The sequence below is a fragment of the Coregonus clupeaformis genome, chromosome 24 (genome assembly GCF_020615455.1).
Source record: "Coregonus clupeaformis isolate EN_2021a chromosome 24, ASM2061545v1, whole genome shotgun sequence".
Taxonomy (NCBI): domain Eukaryota; kingdom Metazoa; phylum Chordata; class Actinopteri; order Salmoniformes; family Salmonidae; genus Coregonus; species Coregonus clupeaformis.
This window is the reverse complement of record NC_059215.1, coordinates 8,937,761-8,963,366: the sequence shown is the minus strand read 5'-3', so window position 1 is coordinate 8,963,366 and position 25,606 is coordinate 8,937,761. Positions and strand designations below refer to the sequence as shown.

Genomic DNA, 25,606 nt, shown 5'->3' with positions numbered 1-25,606 from the left:
AACTACCAGAACACGTCATTGGCCAAAAGGTATTATTTAAGGACACCTCGAACAGAAATCTGCCAATCGGTTTTGGAATGGACTAAGAATTAGTGGTCAGCCTACTCGAAGCAAAATCTGATGTGGTGAACTGTTATGTTGAGACAATATTTGGAATTGGGCATGAAGTCATAGTCTATGTCAGATTTAAATGTATATTGCTAAGATTTGGCTAAATACAATAAAGTCAACCATTTAGCTTATGCAACACATTTACATTTACATTTTAGTCATTTAGCAGACGCTCTTAGATACAAGTGTTTTATAGGCTAATTGATAGACATGCACCATCCTTTTTCTGTAGCACTACCACTTGAATTACAACCTTAATGTGTGGCTCTGCTAGAGACGGGCCCAGACGAAGGGGTGCTGAAAAGACAGCTCCATTAAGAAGGCAGATGATGTCACAGCGCAGCGCCCTATCTACACGCTTGCACAGCAGTATAGCAAACTGTGCAAATACCACTGAACAAAAATCTAAGCCCTGAAGTCACTATTCAGAAGTACAAGACAGACACTGACATTTTTATTCCGAAAAAAGGATGAAAAATAAGGAAAAAGCACACGATTTTATTTGAAGGGGGTGAGAATAATCATAATATGCAGAATGCACTGAATATAGTAGCTATTTTTCTTTACCCAATTATTTCATTTGGCTGAAATCAAGTTTATTAGCACACGGAATTGTGTAATGTATGAGTCATTTAACAACTTTGTAACATTGTAACAAGGGCAGGCAGACAAAGTGTGAGTTTTCACAAATCTGTCATGTAAAGCAAGCTGTCATGCATTACGCCCATTAGGTCTACCCAATTATTTAAGCAGTTGCCAAATAGCCTACAAAAATAGCAATAAATGTTTTTTGTTGCGATTTTTAACTGAACACCTTCACATAGGACTAGGCACTATTTTGTTAGTGAACTCTAGGACATGTTCTAAAACGCCCATTTGAGACACATTATGGATCAAATTGATTTATATAGCCTAACTTGCACGATTAAACGTTCTTTCTAATATTTCTGGTGCGCTAGTTTTTGACGCTGTCAAAAATGTTTATAGGCGCGCTTGATAAAGACATCCAGTCCACAAGGTGACAACAGTGGTAGTGTTTCACCATTTGTTGCACAGAGACAGACAGAGCGGAAGTGGGGATGAAAGGTTGTAAACATGGCGCCGGCCTTGGAAGACGATGAAATCGACAACAATGATTACTATTCTTTACTTAATGTCAGAAGAGAGGTAGTGCATGTTTGGATCCTGTTCGGATGTGTTTGTGTGGATGTTTTTGAGAAGTGTTTTCATAGTCGGTTTGATGAATTTGTCAAAGTTTTCTGGAACAAATTGAAGCGGCGTCCGGTTTTGCTAGCCAGCTAAGCTAGCTAGCTAAGTGAGTCAGTTGACCCTCGCTTATCATTGATTTCGGACTTTTGGGTAAAATGTGGCTGGCCTAACTTCTGTTATAGAATGTGCGGCTACCAAAGAGGATGCGCCCTGGCACCAGAAGCCAAACATCCCAGCTCTCCCCACTAGAACCAAATCCAGTAGCTGGCAGGAAGTCACTGCTCACGAGAGGTTTTGTTCTGGGTAGCCGAGATAAATAGCCAGCTTTCCCATGCATGCAAGTTTGAGTCTGCCAAGCAAAGACTAGCTGCTTGGCTTGCCACATGTCGTAGTTAGGCCTCAAGTGCAACATGTAATGTTAGGTGTCGTCACTGTCGAAACATTTGGTGTAAAGATGTATATGTCTACTTGCAATGTCAAAGAAGCCAAGGCAACACGGCACTGAACTTAGTGACTTTGCATAACTGTAAGTGGAATCATATTAACTAACTTGTACTTTCTCACAAGTAAGTTGAAGTTCTCACGTTTTCTTCTGTTCATCCATTAGGCGACACAGGAGGAGCTGAAGGGATCATACAGGCGACTGTGCATGCTCTACCACCCAGACAAGCACAGAGACCCTGAATTAAAGAGGCAGGCGGAACAACTCTTTAACCTAGTGCATCAAGCTTATAAGGGTAAGATTAATCTTAAACTGTGACTTCATGTCATTTACGATTATGGTTTTGCTCTGTTTCAGCTGAACATTTAGCTTAACTTGCCTATTATTGTCTCTGCTCAGGATTGTATACAGTGGGGCAAAAAAGTATTTAGTCAGCCACCAATTGTGCAAGTTCTCCCACTTAAAAAGATGAGAGAGGCCTGTAAATTTCATCATAGGTACACGTCAACTATGACAGACAAAATGAGAAAGAAAATCCAGAAAATCACATTGTAGGATTTTTTATGAATTTATTTGCAAATTATGGTGGAAAATAAGTATTTGGTCAATAACAAAAGTTTCTCAATACTTTGTTATATACCCTTTGTTGGCAATGACACAGGTCAAATGTTTTCTGTATGTCTTCACAAGGTTTTCATACACTGTTGCTGGTATTTTGGCCCATTCCTCCATGCAGATCTCCTCTAGAGCAGTGATGTTTTGGGGCTGTCGCTGGGCAACACGGACTTTCAACTCCCTCCAAAGATTTTCTATGGGGTTGAGATCTGGAGACTGGCTAGGCCACTCCAGGACCTTGAAATGCTTCTTATGAAGCCACTCCTTCGTTGCCCGGGCGGTGTGTTTGGGATCATTGTCATGCTGAAAGACAAAGCCACGTTTCATCTTCAATGCCCTTGCTGATGGAAGGAGGTTTTCACTCAAAATCTCACGATACATGGCCCCATTCATTCTTTCCTTTACACGAATCAGTCGTCCTGGTCCTTTGCAGAAAAACAGCCCCAAAGCATGATGTATCCACCCCCATGCTTCACAGTAGGTATGGTGTTCTTTGGATGCAACTCAGCATTCTTTGTCCTCCAAACACGACCAGTTGAGTTTTTACCAAAAAGTTCTATTTTGGTTTCATCTGACCATATGACATTCTCCCAATCCTCTTCTGGATCATCCAAATGCACTCTAGCAAACTTCAGACGGGCCTGGACATGTACTGGCTTAAGCAGGGGGACACGTCTGGCACTGCATGATTTGAGTCCCTGGCGGCGTAGTGTGTTACTGATGGTAGGCATTGTTACTTTGGTCCCAGCTCTCTGCAGGTCATTCATTAGGTCCCCCCGTGTGGTTCTGGGTTCTTGTGATCATTTTGACCCCACGGGGTGAGATCTTGCGTGGAGCCCCAGATCGAGGGAGATTATCAGTGGTCTTGTATGTCTTCTATTTCCTAATATTTGCTCCCACAGTTGATTTCTTCAAACCAAGCTGCTTACCTATTGCAGATTCAGTCTTCCCAGCCTGGTGCAGGTCTACAATTTTGTTTCTGGTGTCCTTTGACAGCTCTTTGGTCTTGGCCATAGTGGAGTTTGGAGTGTGACTGTTTGAGGTTGTGGACAGGTGTCTTTTATACTGATAACAAGTTCAAACAGGTGCCATTAATACAGGTAACGAGTGGAGGACAGAAGAGCCTCTTAAAGAAGAAGTTACAGGTCTGTGAGAGCCAGAAATCTTGCTTGTTTGTAGGTGACCAAATACTTATTTTCCACCATAATTTGCAAATAAATTCATAAAAAATCCTACAATGTGATTTTCTGGAATTTGTTTTCTCAATTTGTCTGTCATAGTTGACGTGTACCTATGATGAAAATTACAGGCCTCTCTCATCTTTTTAAGTGGGAGAACTTGCACAATTGGTGGCTGACTAAATACTTTTTTTCCCCACTGTACATGTGTAGCGTTCATTGAAACTGATCAGTTACATGTTTCTCCCTGTAGTCCTCAGTGACCCACAGTTACGAGCCATCTATGACATCTATGGCAAGAGAGGGCTGGATGTTGAAGGATGGGAGGTTAGTCCAGCAGTTTCTCTTAGGCTTGCATTTATAGCATACATAGGCTACTGTGGCAGGAAGAAGTACTATATATTTTCATTGTCAAGCTAATAAGTGTCGCTGATCATCAGGCAGCAATGGCTCAAATGGTATACTGATTCCAGGTGGTGGAGAGAAAAAGAACACCAGTAGAGATCCGAGAGGAGTTTGAGCGTTTGCAGAGAGAGAGGGAGGAGAGACGGCTACAGCAGAGGACCAATCCCAAGGTTTGTGTGTGTTGCTAATGTATTAATGACTACAGGACTGAAACCCTGCTGTAGTATGATCATTTATTGATATGACTGTGTCTCATTCAGGGGATGATCAGTGTGGGTGTAGATGCCACAGACCTCTTTGATCGCTATGAGGAGGATTACGATGATTTGCCTGGAGGGGGCTTCTCACATGTTGAGATCAACAAGATGCACATATCACAATCCATAGAGGTAATAGAAAAGCTTGAAATGTGTTTCAAAATGGGGCAATGTCACAGTGGGTAAAAGTATGGCTTATGGACCATCACATTGGATAATCAGGAGTATTGTTATTTGTTACCTACTGCAGGCCCCTCTCACCACCACAGACACAGCTGTTCTCTCTGGCTCCCTATCAACCCACAACGGAAACGGAGGAGGAAACATTAACCTGGCACTACGAAGAGTCACTTCTGCTAAGGGATGGGGGGAGGTCAGGAACCACTCAATCATTTACAATTTCTACCTACATATCTATCACACACACACACACACACACACTGTAGGCTAGTGCTTTCAAATGCTCACACACATACACTACATAAAACAAACAATTATCACATTTGTGTTCTATTTTACACTGAGTAGTCCAATGTGAGAGGTTATATATTTGCGTACCTACCCAGGTAGAGTTTGGGGCAGGAGACACACACGGGCCCCTCTTAGGAATGAAGATATTCCGCAACCTCACCGCTCGCTGGTAAGTCAAGATTCCAGGACATTTGAAATCTGTTAAGCTGCATCCCATTGTGTTTGGGCTTTACTTGAATCAGAAAAGACATACAGTGGCTTGCGAAAGTATTCACCCCCCTTGGCATTTTTCCTATTTTGTTGCCTTACAACCTGGAATTAAAATGGATTTTGGGGGGGGTTGTATCATTTGATTTACACAACATGCCTACTACTTTGAAGATAAAAAATATTTTTTATTGTGAAACAAACAACAAATAAGACAAAAAAACAGAACTTGAGCGTGCATAACTATTCACCCCCCCAAAGTCAATACTTTGTAGAGCCATCTTTTGCAGCAATTACAGCTTCAAGTCTCTTGGGGTATGTCTCTATAAGCTTGGCACATCTAGCCACTGGGATTTTTGCCAATTCTTCAAGGCAAAACTGCTCCAGCTCCTTCAAGTTGGATGGGTTCCTCTGGTGTACAGCAATCTTTAAGTCATCCACAGATTCTCAATTGGATTGAGGTCTGGGCTTTGACTAGGCCATTCCAAGACATTTAAATGTTTCCCCTGAAACCTTTCGAGTGTTGCTTTAGCAATATGCTTAGGGTCATTGGCCTGCTGGAAGGTGAACCTCCGTCCCAGTCTCAATCTCTGGAAGACTAAAACAGGTTTCCCTCAAGAACTTCCCTGTATTTAGCTCCATCCATCATTCCTTCAATTCTGACCAGTTTCCCAGTCCCTGCCATTGAAAAACATGGTGTTCTCGGGGTGATGGGTTTGCGCCAGACATAGCGTTTTCCTTGATGGCCAAAAAGCTCAAATTTAGTCTCATCTGACCAGAGTACCTTCTTCCATATGTTTGGGGAGTTTCCCACATGCCTTTTGGCGAACACTAAACGTGTTTGCTTATTTTTTTCGTTAAGCAATGGCTTTTTTCTGGCCACTCTTCCGTAAAGCCCAGCTCTGTGGAGTGTTTCTATGGACAGATACTCCAATCTCCGCTGTGGAGCTTTGCAGCTCCTTCAGGGTTATCTTTGGTCTCTCTGTTGCCTCTCTGATTAATGCCCTCCTTGCCTGGTCCGTGAGTTTTGTTGAGCGGCCCTCTCTTGGCAGGTTTGTTGTGGTGCCATATTCTTTCAATTTTTTAATAATGGATTTAATGGTGCTCCGTGGGATGTTCAAAGTTTCGGATATTTTTTTATAACCCAACCCTGAGCTGTACTTCTCCTCAGCTTTGTCCCTGGCCTGTTTGGAGAGCTCCTTACATTTACATTTTAGTCATTTAGCAGACGCTCTTATCCAGACCGACTTACAGGAGCAATTAGGGTTAAGTGCCTTGCTTAAGGTCACATCGGCAGATTTTTCACCTAGTCGGCTCGGGGATTAGAACCAGCGACCTTTCGGTTAATGGCACAACGCTCTTACCCACTAAGCTACCTGCCGCTCCTTGGTCTTCATGGTGCTGCTTGCTTGGTGGTGCCCCTTGCTTAGTGGTGTTGCAGACTCTGGGGCCTTTCAGAACAGGTGTATATACAGTGCAATGAAAAAGTATTTGCCCCCTTTCTAATTTTCTCTACTTTTGCAAATTTGTGATACTGAATGTTATCAGATCTTCAACCAAAACCTAATATTAGATAAAGGGAACATAAGTGAACAAATAACACAACAATTACATATTTATTTCATTTATTTCATAAACAAAGTTATGCAACACCCAATTCCCCTGTGTGAAAAAGTAATTGCCCCCTTACACTCAATAACTGGTTGTGCCACCTTTAGCTGCAATGACTCCAACCAAATGCTTCCTGTAGTTGTTGATCAGTCTCTCACGTCGCTGTGGAGGAATTTTGGCCCACTCTTCCATGCAGAACTGCTTTAACTCAGTGATGTGTGGGTTTTCAAGCATGATCTGCTCGTTTCAAGTCCTGCCACAACATCTCAATTGGGATTAGGTCTGGACTTTGACTAGGCCATTCCAAAACTTCCAATTTGTTGCTTTTTAGCAATTTTCATGTAGACTTGATTGTGTGTTTTGGATCATTGTCTTGCTGCATGACCCAGCTGCGCTTCAGCTTCAGCTCACAGACGGATGGTCTGACATTCTCCTGTAGAATTCTCTGATACCGAGCAGAATTCATGGTTCCTTCTATTAAGGCAAGTCGTCCAGGTCCTGAGGCAGCAAAGCATCCCCAAACCATCACACCACCACCACCATGCTTGACCTTTGGTATGATGTTCTTACTGTGGAATGCAGAGTTTGGTTTTCGCCAGGCATTACTAGAACCATGTCGTCCAAAAAATTATACTTTTGAATCATCTGTCCATAGAACGTTCTTCCAAGAGTCTTGATGATCATCCAGGTGCTTTTTGGCAAACTTGAGTCAACTTTTTGGACGAGATGGGTCCCATTATGCCTGGCGAAAACCAAACACTGCATTCCACAGTAAGAACATCATACCAAAGGTCAAGCATGGTGGTGGTGGTGTGATGGTTTGGGGACACGCAATCAAGTCTACATGAAAATTGCTAAAAAGCAACAAATTGGAAGTTTTGGAATGGCCTAGTCAAAGTCCAGACCTAATCCCAATTGAGATGTTGTGGCAGGACTTGAAACGAGCAGCTCATGCTTGAAAACCCACACGTCACTGAGTTAAAGCAGTTCTGCATGGAAGAGTGGGCCAGAATTCCTCCACAGCGACGTGAGAGACTGATCAACAACTACAGGAAGCATTTGGTTGGAGTCATTGCAGCTAAAGGTGGCACAACCAGTTATTACTTTTTCACACAGGGGAATTGGGTGTTGCATAACTTTGTTTATGAAATAAATATGTAAATGTTGTGTTATTTGTTCCCTTTATCTAATATTAGGTTTTGGTTGAAGATCTGATAACATTCAGTATCACAAATATGCAAAAGTAGAGAAAATTAGAAAGGGGGCAAATACTTTTTCATAGCACTGTATACTAAGATCATGTGACACTTCGATTGCACACAGGTGGATTTTATTTAACTAATTATGTGGCTTGTGAAGGTAATCGGTTGCACCAGATCTTATTTAGGGGCTTCATAGCAAAGGGGGTGAATACATATGCACGCACCACTTTTCCGTTATTTATTTTTTTGTAGTTTTTGAAACAAGTTATGTTTTTCATTTCACTTCACCAATTTTGACTATTTTGTGTATGTCCAATACATGTCATCCAAATAAAAATCCATTTAAATTACAGGTTGTAATGCAACAAAATAGGAAAAACGCCAAGGGAGATGAATACTTTTGCAAGGCACTGTGTGGAATGACTGTTGTTTTTCTTCAGCTTTGTGACTGCTCAGTGTGGACTCCAGTTCTCGTCCCGGGGCGTGCGGCCTGGTTGCACCACGGTGCTGGCTCGGCACCTGGACAAGAACACCATGGGCTACCTGCAATGGCGCTGGGGCACCCAGTCCTCCATGAACACCAGCATCATCAGGGACACCAAGACCAGCCACTTCACCTTGGCCATTCAGGTCAGCACAGCATAGGATAATGATATACAGCAATTGTAGTATAAGAAGGGACTGCTGTCTGTTGCAGATGTGTTTTCTATTTCCTCTCCTAACTGTATTTGTTGGCCCTCACAGCTTGGGATCCCTCACTCCTTCATGATGATGAGCTACCAGTACAAGTTCCAGGACGACGACCAGACCAAAGTCAAGGGCTCAATCAAGTATGTCCACTTCATGATAAGATTTTAGCCTTTGTTCGTTTTGGTAAATGAAGGCCATTGAATCTTAGAACTGAAACCTCTATTAAAAATCGTCAGGCCAGTGACAATATGGGAAGACTTGCTGACTGTCTCTGTCATTGTCTTGTAGATCTGGCTTTTTTGGGACAGTGGTGGAGTATGGTGCAGAGAGGAAGATCAGTCGGCACAGTGTCCTGGGGGCGACCGTCAGTGTAGGAGTACCTCAGGGAGTCTCCCTCAAGATAAAGTAAGTATGGCTCAGTTTTCTTCTAGGCGTGCCGAAACATTGGTTGCTATACTAATTAAATGTTTGGGAGCATAAATAGTGTGCAGCTTTTTCTTTTTATAGTTTACTCTCCCTTAATCAGCACCTCTATACAACATTTTTCGTCAGCTTATGCCTTTTACTAGTTAGTTTTCCTTTTAACCAAAATATCTCAGTACAGTAGTTGTAAGTCGCTCTGGATAAGAGCGTCTGCTAAATGACGTAAATGTAAATGTTCACACAAGGCATATGGGTTGTTCTTGAATTGTGGTGGCATTTGGGCATGGCATTTTGGAAAATGTTTTTCTAGATTTGTTGTATATAAATTGATTTGGTATATCTTACCATTCTAAATCAACTAATATGGTAGCTTAATGACTTTAAATATATATTTTTTACCATTATTATATCATTGTGCCACCAGTAGGAGTAGTAACACCAGAGACACATTTTAGGTAATTAAGGATTTTCTAAAATGGTGGTCACAGATGCTCAAAGCTAAGGTCATTAACCCTTTGAAAATAATTTACTGAAGTGATATGATTGATCATTGGTCATTTAATTTCCCTTCATTTAAATTGAGGAACACCAATGACACTTTGTATTTAGACACACCAAATAATCCTAAAATGTATGACATGATTAGCTAATAATCTTCTTTCAAATATACCCCTCCTCCGATAAGTTTGCCACTGGAGGGAATGCTCTAGGCCCTTACAGTACCAGTCAAAAGTTTGGACACACCTACTCATTCAAGGGTTTTTCTTTATTTTAACTATTTTCTACATTGTAGAATAATAGTGAAGACATCAAAACTATGAAATAACACATGGAACCATGTAGTAACCGAAAAAGTGTTAAACAAATTTGAGATTCTTCAAAGTAGCCATCCTTTGCCTTGATGACAGCTTTGCACACTCTTGGCATTCTCTCAACCAGCTTCACGAGGAATGCTTTTCCAACTGTCTTGAAGGAGTTCCCACATATGCTGAGCACTTGTTGGCTGCTTTTCCTTCACTCTGCGGTCCAACTCATCCCAAACCATCTCAATTGGGTTGAGGTCGGGTGATTGTGGAGGCCAGGTCATCTGATGCAGCACTCCATCACTCTCCTTCTTGGTCAAATAGCCCTTACACAGCCTGGAGGTGTGTTGGGTCATTGTCCTGTTGAAAAACAAATGATAGTCCCACTAAGCCCAAACCAGATGGGATGGCGTATCGCTGCAGAATGCTGTGGTAGCCATGCTGGTTAAGTGTGCCTTGAATTCTAAATAAATCACAGACAGTGTCACCATCACACCACCTCTTCTATGCTTCACGGTGTGAACTACACAAGCGGAGATCATCCGTTCACCTACTCTGCTTCTCACAAAGACACAGTGGTTGGAACCAAAAAATCTCACATTTGGACTCATCAGACCAAAGGACAGATTTCCACCGGTCTAATGTCCATTGCTCGTGTTTCTTGGCCCAAGCAGGTCTCTTCTTATTATTGGTGTCCTTTAGTAGTGGTTTCTTTGCAGCAATTCGACCATGAAGGCCTGATTCACGCAGTCTCCTCTAAAGAGTTGATGTTGAGATGTCTGTTACTTGAACTCTGTGAATAACTTATTTGGGCTGCAATTTCTGAGGCTGGTAACTCTAATGAACTTATCCTGACCTTCATGTCTATTGACTGACATTCATGTCTTAAAGTAATGATGGACTGTCGTTTCTCTTTGCTTATTTGAGCTGTTCTTGCCATAATATGGACTTGGTCTTTTATCAAATATACACCTCCCCTACCTTCTCACAACACAACTGATTGGCTCAAACGCATTAAGAAGGAAAGAAATTCCACAAATTAACTTTTAACAAGGCATACCTGTTAATTGAAATGCATTCCAGGTGACTACCTCATGAATGGTTGAGAGAATGCCAAGAGTGTGCAAAGCTGTCATCAAGGCAAAGGGTGGCTACATTGAAGAATCTCAAATATAAAATATATTTTAATTTGTTTAACACTTTTTTGGTTACTATATGATTACATATGTGTTATTTCATAGTTTTGATGTCTTCACTATTATTCTACAATGTAAAAATAAAGAAAAGTCATTGAATGAGTAGGTGTGTCCAAACCTTTGACTGGTACTGTGTATCTTTGTAATAAGTGATTTTCAAGGTGGTAACACCAATGACATAAAACTTAGGGACATATTATAGGTGTAAAAAATATATATTGTATTTATTGATCTTTACAATATATTAAATACTTTTGTTGACTTTCTAGTGTTCAAAATAATAGATATCTCTAAATCCCCCAAAACATGTGACTACTACTCTGCCCTACAAAGGCAAAGAGCAGTAACTATGCAAACTGTAAAACTGAGAAGAATGGCTTTGATTTTTTAACTCGGAGCCTGATATAATACCAAGGCAAACCGTTGTAACTGCAGTCAGAACACAAAGGAACAAAGCCAGAGTGCAGTAATTTCACTTAGTAACGACGATGATTGACAGCCATAATAGATGGTGACGACATCTTGATGTGACAGACATTGGTTTAGCATATTTGAACTTGACTGGCGCTGCGCAGTAAAGAACTGAGTCAGGCAGCACACGAGTGACATTCCAACTAAGTTGCATATTCCTATTTGCTAGTCTATTTGAGTAAATGTTATATACAGAACGCAAGAGAGGAATGTAGGCTATACAGAGAGCACAATGTCGGATGCATGGGCCTTATACACTCAGTGGCTCCCCTTTCACGAAAATGGTTAACTCCTACAGACAGTGAGTCACGTGGCCATGGCTTGCTATATAAAGCAGGCAGACAGGCATCGAGGCAATCAGTTACTGTTCGATTGAACATTAGAATGGGAAAAACAAGTCACCTAAGCGACTTCGTGCGTGGTATGATCGTCGGTGCCAGGCGCACCGGTTCCAGGATCTCAGAAACGGCCCGCCTCCTGGGCTTTTCACGCACAACCGTGTCTAGGGCCCTCAAACTCAACTCTGGACCTCGAAACCAGTTGCACTGCAGATTTTCATTGTTCCCCTCTAATCACAGACTGAATTAGACCTCGGACACCAGGTGTGTACAATTCATTATCAGGTAGAACAGAACCAGCAGGCTCCGGACCTCGTAGGGTAAGAGTTTAATACCCCTGGTCTAGGGTTTACCGAGAATGGTGCGACAAACAAAAAGCATTCAATCAGCGGCAGTCCTATGGGCGAAAACAGCTTGTTGATGAGAGGTTGAAAGAGAATGGCAAGAATTGTGCAAGCTAACCGGCGGGCCACAAACAGGCAAATAACTGCGCAGGAAAACAGTGGTGTGCAGAACAGCATCTCGGAGCGCGCAAATCGTTGGTCCTTGTCAAAGATGGGCTTTTGCAGCAGACGACCACACCAGGTTCCACTCCACTATCTGCTAAAAATAAGAGGTGGCTCCAGTGGGCATGCGATCACCAACACTGGACAATTTGAAGAGTGGAAAAACATTGCCTGGTCCGACGAATCCCGATTTCCTGTTGAGTCATGCTGATGGCTGAGTCAGGATTTGGTGTAAGCAGCATGAGTCCATGGCCCCATCCTGCCTGGTGTCAACGGTACAGGCTGGTGGCGGTGGTGTAATGGTTTGGGGAATGTTTTCCTAGCAACGTTTCCATTCCCCGACTAATTCAGGCTGTTCTGGAGGCAAAGGGGGTCCGTACCGGTACTAGATGTGTGTACCTAATAAACTGTCCACTGAGTGTGTCTGTCTCCATTTGATAGGCTATGAATATCACTTTGGGCTATGTTTTTGTAGTTTTATCAAATGAAATCAAATGTTATTGGTCACATACACGTGTTTAGTAGATGTTATTGGGGGTTTAGCGAAATGCTTGTGCTTCTAGCTCCGACAGTGCAGTAAAATCTAACAGGTAATGTCTAACAATTTCACAACATATACCCAATACACACAAATCTAAGTAAGGAATGGAATTAAGAATATATTAATGTATGGACGAGCAATGACAGAGCAGCATGGACTAAGATACAGTAGAATATAATAGAATACAGTATATACATATGAGATGAGTAATGCAAGATATGTAAACATTATTAAAGTGACTAGTGTTCCATTTCTTAAAGTGGCCAGTGATTTCAATAGGCAGCAGCAGCATGACAGGGTTCGAACCATGCATGACAGTCACATTTGCTGTTTGACTTAGCAGTGCAACATATTTTTAATTGGTCACAAGGGTGCCAGTGATTTTTTGTTTTTGGTTCACAATTTACTTTTATTTATTCAAACAGTAATTTGCAATTGGCAAAAAATATACCAACTTTCTGAAGAGGCAACAATGGCACGGGAAGGCCCCTGTCTGTGTGTGTCAGGGCTCGACCAGTGCTGCCCGCTAGCCTGGGGAGGTTTTAGAAACCCTCCGGGCCAGTTGATCACCCCCGTCAGTGGGAAAATATTGAAATAATGCTAGTCTATATAATTGGTTAAAAAAACAGATGTTCCCGAAGCTGTTTGTTCGTTATGTTGATTATTTATCACACCTGCACTTCACACATGGTTATAGATTATATAATCTGTCGGGCAAAGAGAGAGCAGCTCTCAAACAGCTGGTTGTTGCATGGAGCAGTTTACAGAAGACTGGCTGTGGTATTGGTAGGGAAGTAGTAGGAAATCTGTTTTAAAGTTATAAATACCAGTAAACGCTAAGGCAAGAATGTGCATGCAATCCAGGTATTTACAATTTTCAAAGTCTTCGTTTTATATATTTGCAACGTTCATCATAGAATAGCCTACCTTGAAAATCAGACATTTCCTCTAGGCTATTTGGTCCTTGAAAAGTCATTGAAGTTATCTTAGCCGATTTAGTTCTACTGCTCCAATATAAACTGAGTGTACAAAACATTAAGAACACCTTCCTAATATTGAGTTACACCTCCTTTTGCCCTCATAACAGCCTCAATTCGCCAGGGCATGGACTCTACCAAGGTAGAAAGCGTCCAACAGGGATGCTGGACCATGTTGACTCCAACGCTTCCCACAGTTGTCAAGTTGGCTGGATATCCTTTGGGTGGTGGACCATTCTTGATACGTACGGGAAACTGTTGAGCATGAAAAACCCAGCAGTGTTGAAGTTCTTGACACACTCAAACCAGTGCACCTGGCACCTACTACAATACGTCTTTCAAGGGCACTTTAAGTATTTTGTCTGGCCCATTCACCCTCAATGGCACACACACAATCCAAGTATCAATTGTCTCAAGGCTTAAAAATCCTTATTTAACCTGTATCCTCCCCTTCATCTACACCAGGGGTGTCAAACTCATTTTAGCTCAGGGGCCACATGGAGGAAAATCTATTCCCAAGTTGGCCGGACCGGAAAAATCATGGTATATATAACTTAAAAACAACAACTTCAGATTGTTTTCTTTGTTTTAATACGATCAACATACAACATAAAGCTGGAGCCTGAGGACAGTGTGTCCAAAATAGTACAAGCACAACATCACTATTAATCATAAAACACGTCAAGTTTATTTGAAAATTCTAAAGAAAAAGAACACACAAACACACAATGCCTCAGTGATTAACAGAACTGTTTCACAGATCGCATAACTATATCAGGGTGTCATTTCTCAGGCAGAAATGTAGATAAAAATAATGAAATCCTGTTCCCCAAACAAGTGCAAGAACCACAGAGTCAAGAATAGGTTAAATATACCAATAAAATCAATTAAAAACAATAGCACATCAACATAAAAACATATAAACATAAAGCTGGAGCCTGAGGACAGTGTCCAAAAGCACAACATCACTATTAATCATAAAACACCAAGTTATTTGAAAGTTCTGAGGACAAAGAACACACAAACACACAATGCCTCAGGGATTCACAGAAGTATATCACAGATCACAGAACTATATCAGGGTGTCATTTCTCAGGCAGAAATGTAGATAAAAATAATGAAATCCTGTTCCCCAAACAAGTGCAAGAACCACAGAGTCAAGAATAGGTTAAATATACAAATAAAATAAAATCAATTAAAAACAATAGCACATCAACATAAAAACATATAAACATAAATCTGAAAGCGTTGCTCAAACTCCCGTAACAGTCCAGTTATTTTATCTTTGAACCGCTTCATGTCTACCACATGTTGGGTCGCGCACACATTTTTCAGACAGGGGAAGTGAGCTGCATCACCACCGGCAAGTTGCGTCTCCCACAATGACAGCTTCAACTTGAAAGAACGTATGCTGTCATAATACTGCGTGACAACTTTGTTGCGCCCTTGCAGCTGTTTGTTCAAGTTATTCAGGTGCTCTGTAACATCCACCATAAATGCAAGGTCCGGCATCCATTCTGCGGAATGAAATTCTAACACTGGTTTGCCCTTTTCTTCCATGAACTGTTCAATTTCTTCTCGTAAATCAAAGAAACGCCTCAGCACAGCACCTCGGCTTAACCATCTTACCTCAGTGTGGTATGGCAGGCCATTGATGTGGTCTTTCTCTCTGAGAAGGCTGTCAAACTGACGGTGATTCAGGCTTCTGGATCGGATGAAATTAACAGTTTGGATGACCACCTTCATGACGTTATCCATCTTTAATGACTTGCAACACAAAGCCTCCTGGTGCAAAATACAGTGAAAAGTCAAAAAATCACGTCCTCCATTTGCAGATTGCACTTTCTCTCTGAACTTTGTCACAACGCCTGCTTTTTTCCCGATCATTGAGGGCGCACCATCTGTAGCCAGGCTGACAGCGCGGGACCAGTCCACTCCGACCCTGTCCAGCGCGCCGACGAGTGCGGTAAAAATATCAGCTGCTGTCGTTGTATCTGTCATCGGCACCAACTCCACGAACTCCTCGGTGACGGTAATGTCCGTGCTTTCATCAATTGCAACCGAAAACGCAATAAATGACTTTACTTTTTGCTTCAACTGGCTGTCCAAATCCACTGAAAGATCGGAAAACCTGTCTGCAACTTTGTTTCTTGTCAGGCTGATATTTGCAAAAGCCTGCCGCTTTTCAGGGCACACAATCTCCGCTGCCTTCATCATGCATGTTTTTACAAATTCACCCTCACTAAATGGTTTTGAAGCCACTGCGATTTCATTAACAATGAGGTAGCTAGCTTTCACTGCAGCGTCGCTGATGTCTCGGCTGTGAGTAAACACAGACTGCTGTTTCTTCAGACCCGCCAACAGTTCATTCACCTTCTCTCATCTCCGCTGTCCTTGAAAGTTGTCATATTTGTCGGCATGAAGACTCACATAGTGGCGACGAAGGTTATATTCTTTCAGCACTGCAACATGCTCTGAACACACCAAACATACAGCTTTCCCATTCAATTCCGTGATTAAATAGGATTACCATTTTTCTTGGAACACTCTGCACTCTGCGTCCACTTTTCTCTTTTTTGACAGAGACATATTGGGGCAATGAGGGTGCCAAAGCACATAATGTTAAAAGTAGAAGCCGTAATAAATATCGCGGGCAAAACAAAGTAGCTCATTGGCTGCACGTGCTTGACCTACTTGCTCTGCCCCGGTATAAACAGTTTGCTTGCTTAACACAATTGCGCCATCCAGTGGACGCAATTGGAACAGCAGTTTATTTTCTTGAAAAATTGCAGCGCATTTTTATACTTAAAAAAAAAAAAAAAAAAAAATGTTTTTCAGAATCATCTCGCGGGCCGCATTAAACCCGTTTGCGGGCCTGATCCGGCCCGCGGGCCATACGTTTGACACCCCTGATCTACACATTTCAATTGAAGGGTGTTGCGCTTGTTGTGGTAAAACCAGGTGCGGTTATTAACATCGAATATTGGCTTCAACTTGGTTTCCCATACAAAGTGTTCCATTGCAAAGGTTTTAAAACAGTAACCCCTCAATAACTCTTCAACATCTCAAATGGCGAGACTGACTAGCTACCACATGGACAGACTTCATTAGTGTGTATGTGTCGGGAGCAGGCTGTCTATTTAGTCAGGCAATGCCTACATTATTCTGAGAAAAAAAATTACATGTAAAAATGTGACTGTCAATGCATAATGCCATTGGGTAGGCCTATTCAATTATTTCTTTTTTAAGTAGTAATGCATACATTTTTTTCTTCTATAGGCTATTACAACAATTAAAATAAAATGTAGGTCCTTGAAAATTACAATTAACTGCTTGGAAAAAGTCCTTGAATTTGACTTGCCAATGTCTGTATGAACCCTGTATAGGCTACTTGCTCAGCGCGCAAATGAATTATAAAATCACCTGCTATTGAAATTATGCACACATCATTCACTTTCCTGTCAGATTGTGACAGTATTTTTTTCATTTGGGCCAGTAGCTTTCAGTTGGCACTGGCCCGGTGTGCCACTGGCAAATGTACCTGAATGTCGAGCCCTGTGTGTGCGGTGTGCGTAGGGCCTATATGTCCACCACTTTGTGCCAGGGGTGTCAATTGGGTATTTTTGTGAACTCTGTGCGTTTCGCTAGATTTTTGGTCCAGTGTGAGCACTTCAAAGGAACTCAGACCCCTCAAAAGAGCCCCCAAAGCTAACCAAACTGAAACCATCTTGAGAGGGGGTCTGAGTTCGGTTCGCTTGAATTCCTCTGTCCACAGGGGCATCAACACCAATAATTTAAAATAGGCTACTAAAATCATTCCAATCCCGATTTAAAAGGCAAATACCGTGTTAACGAGCTGACTTTAGGACCATGCGGACGGCTGGGAGCGGGAGGGAAGGATGTTTGTATGGCTGGCTGGCTTAAAGTAGAGCAGAGATCTGTATATAATGACGAGATGCTCTTGTCTCCGCCCTAACAATGGAAGTCATTGTCCCAAAGGCGGGAAGGCAGGTGACAAGCTTAGGTCACTGAGGTATAATAAGAACTGAAGTCTACGTCCAAGATGCCCGCCCGTTGTTTTCACGGTAATCTACTCGCATACACTGATTCATGGACCGTTTATATCCGGGTTGCATCCAGTTTTATACGGACCAACATCACAAGCGCACTAGCACTCAGTGCGCACCTGGGGCAGCGACTTCGTCACGTTATCCAAAAACATTGGATGAATATACAATGTTAACATCTTCAGCTGTGAGTGATGGAATAAAAAAATTAGCCTCAGCAACATTTCTTTGAATAATTCAATGTATGTTTTGTGCACAAAGGTGATGACTTTTCTATGTGGCGTGTCTTTCTGGGCCGGGTGTCAGTTAAACTGCAGTACCGAAGTAAAACCATACGAGCAGTCAACCGTGCTTCTCGACCAGAACCCTGGTCACTTGGCTTAGGTCCAAAATAAGCCCATAGAAATGCATTGGGCTTATCTTATTTTGGACAGATTTTGGCGAGAGTGAAAACTCTCGCTTCGCCTCTTCCTCTCTGTGGATAGCCCATCAACGCAGCTGCATGGAACAGCGGGACTTTTTCGCAACACATTGCAGAGGTAAAGATGGTTGTAGTAGATTTATTTGGCTAAGTAACTGCTGTTTGACTTGACATGAAACTAAACTAGAGTTTTAATCCTGGTGCTGAGCTAGTGTGTTGCAGGCATCTAATTCTTGCAAGATGTGTTTGTAGAATGTTAAGTCCCCTATTGACTGAGGTGAATGAAACTACAGCAACAAGGTGATAATGGCTGGAGGAAATGTTGCTTGTTTTTGCTGTTCTCCTATAAAAAAAAATAAAGAGAGTCGCACACTCTATGTATAAACTCCCAGTCATTTATTGGATAAGAAACCACCAACGTGCCTTCTTCAAAAAACTTTGCCAGGTAACTACAAAGTAGCCTTCCTGGAGAATCATGATTACATCAATCCAGTGGCCATTTGTTTGAAAACGCCATCACAAGTGTGCTACAGAAACACCTGTAGCCAAACACAGCGGTCTGGCTGGTGCACACCTGAATTAAAGGGTAACTACACAAAAAAGTGATTTTTGCCAGACCTGAAAATGTTCCCCTGATTTGGTTTAAGCATTGTTGTGGATTTAGAAAAACAACAAAAGTGGATGTTCTATCGAAAAACTGGGGCAAATCACAGTCATTCTCCGCTTTTTTTGTTTTGTTGCCACTGTATCATTTTGGTATCAAGTATAGTTTCCAATTCTGCCCTCTAGAGGATTTCACAGAGAAGTGAAATCTCCCGAGTGGCGCAGTGGTCTAAGGCACTGCATCGCAGTGCTAGCTGTGCCACTAGAGATCCTGGTTCGAATCCAGGCTCTGTCGTAGCCGGCCGCGACCGGGAGACCCATGGGGCTGCGCACAATTGGCCCAGCGTCGTCCAGGGTAGGGGAGGGAATGGCCGGCAGGGATGTAGCTCAGTTGGTAGAGCATGGCGTTTGCAACGCCAGGGTTGTGGTTTCGATTCCCACGGGGGGTATGGGAAAAAAATGAAAAAAAAGAATAATAATAATGTATGCACTCATAAGAGCGGATAAGAGCGTCTGCTAAATGACTAAAATGTAAATGTAAAAGAACACATGGCTCTTTGAAATCTGCAATAAATACATTTTGCACTATTATTATTATTATGATTAAGTATTTTCTTTGTGGTTACAGTAAATCCATCCAAATCAATGTAAGAACACAAGGGCATGCTAATTTAAAAGATGGTCGTGCTAGTGCCACCAACTGAAAAGGTTAGAGTAGAACCCTGCATGCTTTCTCCTGATCAAACAATGAATGAATGTAACGGAGTTCCATCTCAAAATTGAAAGAAATAATCTGTGCGGGGTGAGAGAATCCCTCCATGCGAGGTTGAAAACCAAATGGTCAATCCTCTTAGACCTATCATAAAAGCTTTACGACAATTTAAAGTTATGAACAGTAGCCTATTTCCCAAATATTCTAATAGGCTAAGGTGTCCTAAAATTGCCGCTTTCAAAAAGAACAAGAATGAAAGTCAGTCTATAGGCATAGACTATTCTCAATCACAGCTTTGAGAGATTAAACAAACAATATAAAATTATATATACACTACCAGTCAAAGGTTTGGACACAACTACTCATTCAAGGGTTTTTATTTGTTATACTCTTTTTTTCTACATTGTAGAATAATAGTGAAGACATCAAAACTATGAAATAACACATATGGAATCATGTAGTAACCAAAAAAGAATGCCAAGAGTGTGCAAAGCTGTCATCAAGGCAAAGGGGGGCTATTTGAAGAATCTCGAATGTAAAATATATTTTGATTTGTTTGTTTTTTTGGTTACTACATGATTCCATATGTGTTATTTCATAGTTTTGATGTCTTCACTATTATTCTACAATGTAAAAATAAAGAAAAACCCTTGAATGAGTAGGTGTCTACATATTTGACTGATAGTGTAGTTCAATATGAACAAAAGCATGTATGATGTACAGTGCATTTGGAAACTATTCAGCCGCCTTCACTTTTTCCAAATGTTGTTACGTTGCAGCCTTATTCTGAAATTGATTCAATTATTTTTTTCCCTCATCAATCTACACACAATACCCCATAATGACAAAGCGAAAACAGGTTTTTAGAAATGTTTGCAGATGTATTAAAAATAAAAACAGATACCTTATTTACATAAGTATTCAGACCCTTTGCTATGAGACTCGAAATTGAGCTCAGGTGCATCCTGTTTCCATTGATCATCCTTGATGTTTCTACAACTTGATTGGAGTCCACCTGTGGTAAATTGATTGGACATGATTTGGAAGGGCACACACCTGTCTATACAGTGCATTCGGAAAGTATTCAGACCCCTTGACTTTTTCCAAATTTTGTTACGTTACAGCTTTATTCTGAAATTGATTCAATAGTTTTTTTTCCCTCATCAATCTACACACAATACCCCATAATGACAAAGCAAAAACAGGTTTTTAGAAATGTTTGCTAATTTATTAAATATAAAAAACGGATTTCACATTTACATTAGTATTCAGACCCTTTACTCAGTACTTTGTTGAAGCACCTTTGGCAGCGATTACAGGCTCAAGTCTTCTTGGGTATGACGCTACAAGCTTGCCACACCTGTATTTGGGGAGTTTCTCCCATTCTTCTCTGCAGAGCCTCTCAAGCTCTGTCAGGTTGGATGGGGAGTGTCGCTGCACAGCTATTCTCAGGTCTCTACAGAGATGTTCGATTGGGTTCAAGTCCGGGCTCTAGCTGGGCCACACAAGGACATTCAGAGACTTGTCCCGAAGCCACTCCTGCATTGTCTTGGCTGTGTGCTAAGGGTGATAGTCCTGTTGGAAGGTGAACCTTCGCCCCAGTCTGAGGTCCTGAGCGCTCTGGAGCAGGTTTTCATCAAGGATCTCTGTACTTTGCTCCATTCATCTTTCCCTCAAGCCTGACTAGTCTCCCAGTCCCTGCCGCTAAAAAACTTCCCCACAGCATGCTGCCACCTCAAGGATGATCAATGGAAACAGGATGTACCTGAGCTCAATTTTGAGTCTCAAAGCAAAGGGTCTGAATACTTATGTAAATAAGGTATGTTTTTTTATTTTTAATACATTTGCAAACATTTCTAAAAACCCGTTTTTGCTTTGTCGTTATGGGGTATTGTGTGTAGATTACTAGTGGGGGGGGAAAAAACAATTTAATCAATTTTAGAATAAGGCTGTAACGTGACAAAATGTGGAAAAAGTGAAGGGGGCTGAATACTTTCCAAATGCACTGTATAACTATTTGTAATTTCTAAGTGTTTTTCATGGTTGCAACGGCGAGGGACTCGAATGCCACCGCAATTCAAGAACGACCCATTTGTTCTGAATAAGACCGTCTGATAAGTTACATGTTTTCTGTTGAGACTGCTCAGTCATTAGCTACGTTTCCATAAATCTGTCAAAAGATTTTCAAGCGAATATTCTAATATTCTCACAAATAGATATACATTTTATCTACAGCGGTGTGTTTCCATCAAACTGGCTTCTTGTGAATAAAAGGCTGTGCGTAATGACGTAGTGCACATAAAAGCTTTGTCGTGTAACTTTTCATTTACCAAATAAAAAACAGCTCTCTCTGTTTCCATCCCAACTCTGTCGATGGTTTTGGCACAAAACGTCTGTCTGCGATAAACAGCAAATTTGCCTGCTCTGGTCTTGGTACGTGCACTCTAGCCAACGGTTTGCAGATACAGTGAAGAGGGAACATGATGAGATTATGGATAACAGCAAGATAATGTCAATTGGCAGCCAAGCAGCGATCATCATGTCACCAGTATACAAATGAAGACCCCCGATATTTATTGGAAAGGAACATCAAGCCCATCACCGTGCACTTTCACCACCCTGTGAAGTTCATCAGTACTTATTTCATATACAGCTTAATAAACTCTACATGCTTTTCCAAGTCGTAGTGGGAGGAGCCCACAACATTGCTAAGGGTGACTGCAAGTTTACTGCGACATTATGTTTATTCTATCACCAAATGCACAAGAAAACATTTCCACTGCCATTTGTCGCATGATCTATTTCACCAACAACAACAACATATCCACAGCTGGCTAGCGTATTTAGTTCTGTCAACATTTACAACGTTTACCAACAATTATACTATTTCCATCAGGCCTGTCGTGTTTTTCTTTACCCAACAGTTATTTAACTCTCATAAAAATGGTTGGATGGAAACATGGTTATTGATGATGCATCTTATTTGTGCAGGCTGAACCGAGCCAGCCAGACCTATTTCTTCCCCATCCATCTGACTGACCAGCTCCTGCCCAGTGCAGTGTTCTACGCCACGGTTGGACCGCTCCTCTTCTACCTCGCTATCCAGAGACTCATCATCAGGCCCTACGTGCATCTCCAGCAGGAACAGTAAGACTGCCCACTTATCTACAGTTAATGTTAAAGTCTGTGTCACTCTGACAGTATTTCAACAGGTCAAAATGCGTACATACATACTGCATTCTGTCAACCTACCTAAAACACAGAATGGATAGTGTGTGATGGCCTTACAGCTTCCTAGCTTGGCTTTACTATAGAAGTAGTAGTAAACAAATTGCATGCAATGAAATCTTGGGAAGCTCTGCTAATTATTCCATTATTCTTCTCCACTGTATAGGGACCTGGAGAAGCACCGGGAGAGTTCAGCCTCAGACATTGCTAGGAAAAGGCAGGAGGCAGAATCTGCTGTGAGTGCACAATGTTTCCTTATAGACATACAGAAACAATGTCTCCTCATAGACGTACATAATGTATATTGGTGTCAAGCAAACACACATTTCTTACACATGATTAAAACACTAGGAGTAGATGCTCTATTGGTCTCTTTTTTTGTGTGTGAATTTTAGCAACTTGATCTGACATCTCTCTTTCCTTCTGAAGGTTTTGCTAATGCAGGAGTCTGTGCGCAGGATCATTGAAACTGAGGAATCCAGAATGGGTAAGTAAATGGGATTCTGTCAGCACCAGAAGTGATCAGTATAAGAAGACATTAGAAAATATATAAAACTAGTTGATTGACTCAACATGCTGACGGGATGTTATTTCCTGGATCAGGTCTCATCATCCTCAACGCTTGGTACGGCAAGTTTGTGACCGACAACAGTCGGAGGCATGAGAGGGCAAAGGTCATTGATGTGTCTGTTCCACTGCAATGCCTGGTGAAGGACTCCAAGCTCATCCTCACAGAGGCTACAAAGGTATACAGCTAGTTACTGGACTAACATAGCTCAGTTGCCCTGAATAGCTGAATACATAAATTCCCTTTTTTTGCTAAATGTCAGTTGAGTAATTTGTCAATTCAAATTTTTCAGAGTATGATGCTGATCATGGTACTGATAATGCTACTGCAATTGTGTGGTTACAGAAACTCACCTTGAAACTATAAACCGCCTTAGGCTTAGAAAGTAATGTTGACAGGTCTGTGATGACTGATGTTGTTATTGTGTTCTCCCAGACTGGACTACCTGGGTTCTATGACCCCTGTGTGGGAGAGGAGAAGAGCCTGAAAGTCCTGTATCAGTTCCGGGGAGTGATGCATCAAGTCCTCTCCCCTGACGGGGAAGCACTCAGGATACCAAAACAATGTAGATAGCCTTACCAATGTGTCTGCTCAACTAAATCAGTTACATTTCTTAAAATAGTGTATTTGTATTCAAGATTTTCAATTGAATGTGTTTCATAGATTTGTTCTTGATTTTGTTATTTCTTTTTTACCTCATGCAGCTCACAGAATTGATGCTGACACCTAGGAGCCTATTTTCTGGACCAAATGGGACATGACACAACATTCAACTGATAGTTTGACAATGGATGGACAGACTCGTATTTACTCATTGTGCCCTAAAAAGTCATGCATATCCACCCTCATTATGTTGTCTATCTAATTATGCAGATGAGGAGACATGTCAGAAACTTACTCAGCAGGGGTTGCCCTTTTGAATTAAATTCAGTCTGTCTAAATTCACTCAGAAAATGGGATGGTCATAATCTCGCTTTCCTCAGCCTTTAGTAGTCTATGGATTTTTAAAGTACTCCCCTTTCAGGTATGGCTTGTAATGTCGGACTCAGTACTGTACTAACACTGCAGTGCCTATGTGACCCTCTTGAAGGTATGAATGCACCTCTGTATATGCCATATTATTAAAGTCAATATTTTCCAAGCTGCAATAATCCATTTGGGAAATTGAGCTTGAAACAATATTAACCTCATTTTTTATTAAACTAACTAATGGCCTTTCTGAAATGTAAATAATGATACGAGTATAAGGATTATTGGCCTGCACATTTGTACAAAATGATCAAATATTTGTCAAAAGATAAACCCAAAGATGATTGGAAGTGTACCCCACCTTTTGTATGGTTTGTGCTGTCAAGAGATCAATGGATCTACTGACATGATTGCCCAATAAGCCTATGTCATCTGGGTGTGCTGTGCCTGACAGTCAGCCTTGTACTATTCACTGACCTATCTTCCTTCTCATGCAGTATAAAATCACACTCTGATAACATGAAATACTGTACTTGGAAGTACAGAAAATAACAGGGACCAGGATTAGGCCTATGTTCAGTTATGTAATTTGAGTGGTTTATTGTTGACATTTACAACTAATTCACTGTAGTCCCAAGTTTTAGGGTAACTTGACAGATGGGAATATATTAGGAAAAATAATGTGTTCATGAAATGCCATTTTATATACACTGCTCAAAAAAATAAAGGGAACACTAAAATAACACATCCTAGATCTGAATGAATGAAATAATCTTATTAAATACTTTTTTCTTTACATAGTTGAATGTGCTGACAACAAAATCACACAAAAATTATCAATGGAAATCAAATGTATCAACCCATGGAGGTCTGGATTTGGAGTCACCCTCAAAATTAAAGTGGAAAACCACACTACAGGCTGATCCAACTTTGATGTAATGTCCTTAAAACAAGTCAAAATGAGGCTCAGTAGTGTGTGTGGCCTCCACGTGCCTGTATGACCTCCCTACAACGCCTGGGCATGCTCCTGATGAGGTGGCGCCAACTCCTGGACAGTCTGTGGTGCAACGTGGCGTTGGTGGATGGAGCGAGACATGATGTCCCAGATGTGCTCAATTGGAATCAGGTCTGGGGAACGGGCGGGCCAGTCCATAGCATCAATGCCTTCCTCTTGCAGGAACTGCTGACACACTCCAGCCACATGAGGTCTAGCATTGTCTTACATTAGGAGGAACCCATCTCGGTACCTAATGGCAGTCAGGCTACCTCTGGCGAGCACATGGAGGGCTGAGCGGCCCCCCAAAGAAATGCCACCCCACACCATGACTGACCCACCGCCAAACCGGTCATGCTGGAGGATGTTGCAGGCAGCAGAACATTCTCCA

At 41.6% G+C, this 25,606-nt stretch overlaps 1 protein-coding gene across 2 annotated transcripts; it reads left to right on the top strand.

Annotated features, from left to right (window-relative positions):
• The first annotated feature begins 1,184 nt into the window (after window positions 1-1,184).
• Window positions 1,185-24,986, top strand: LOC121538499 (dnaJ homolog subfamily C member 11-like). Of its 2 annotated transcripts, none has more exons than XM_041846584.2 (16): window positions 1,185-1,278; window positions 1,928-2,057; window positions 3,809-3,882; window positions 4,029-4,130; window positions 4,221-4,349; window positions 4,468-4,590; window positions 4,784-4,857; window positions 8,149-8,338; window positions 8,453-8,538; window positions 8,687-8,803; window positions 22,448-22,603; window positions 22,851-22,920; window positions 23,114-23,171; window positions 23,288-23,430; window positions 23,688-23,817; window positions 23,957-24,986. In XM_041846584.2, the coding sequence occupies exons 1-16, from the start codon at window positions 1,207-1,209 to the stop codon at window positions 23,980-23,982; spliced, it is 1,680 nt and encodes a 559-aa protein (XP_041702518.1). In that variant the 5' UTR covers window positions 1,185-1,206; the 3' UTR covers window positions 23,983-24,986. The 2 variants fall into 2 exon arrangements, with proteins under 2 accessions (XP_041702518.1, XP_041702519.1); XM_041846585.2 differs by lacking the exon at window positions 1,185-1,278 and adding an exon at window positions 1,304-1,846.
• The last annotated feature ends 620 nt before the right edge of the window (window positions 24,987-25,606 follow it).

Bases quoted from the DNA above. Each gene is read 5' to 3' on its own strand.
- LOC121538499 (XM_041846584.2), top strand. From the start codon at position 1,207: ATGGCGCCGGCCTTGGAAGACGATGAAATCGACAACAATGATTACTAT. The intron at 4,591-4,783 runs GTCAGGAACCAC...GTACCTACCCAG, and splicing joins CTGCTAAGGGATGGGGGGAG to GTAGAGTTTGGGGCAGGAGA. The intron at 22,604-22,850 runs GTAAGACTGCCC...TCCACTGTATAG, and splicing joins GTGCATCTCCAGCAGGAACA to GGACCTGGAGAAGCACCGGG.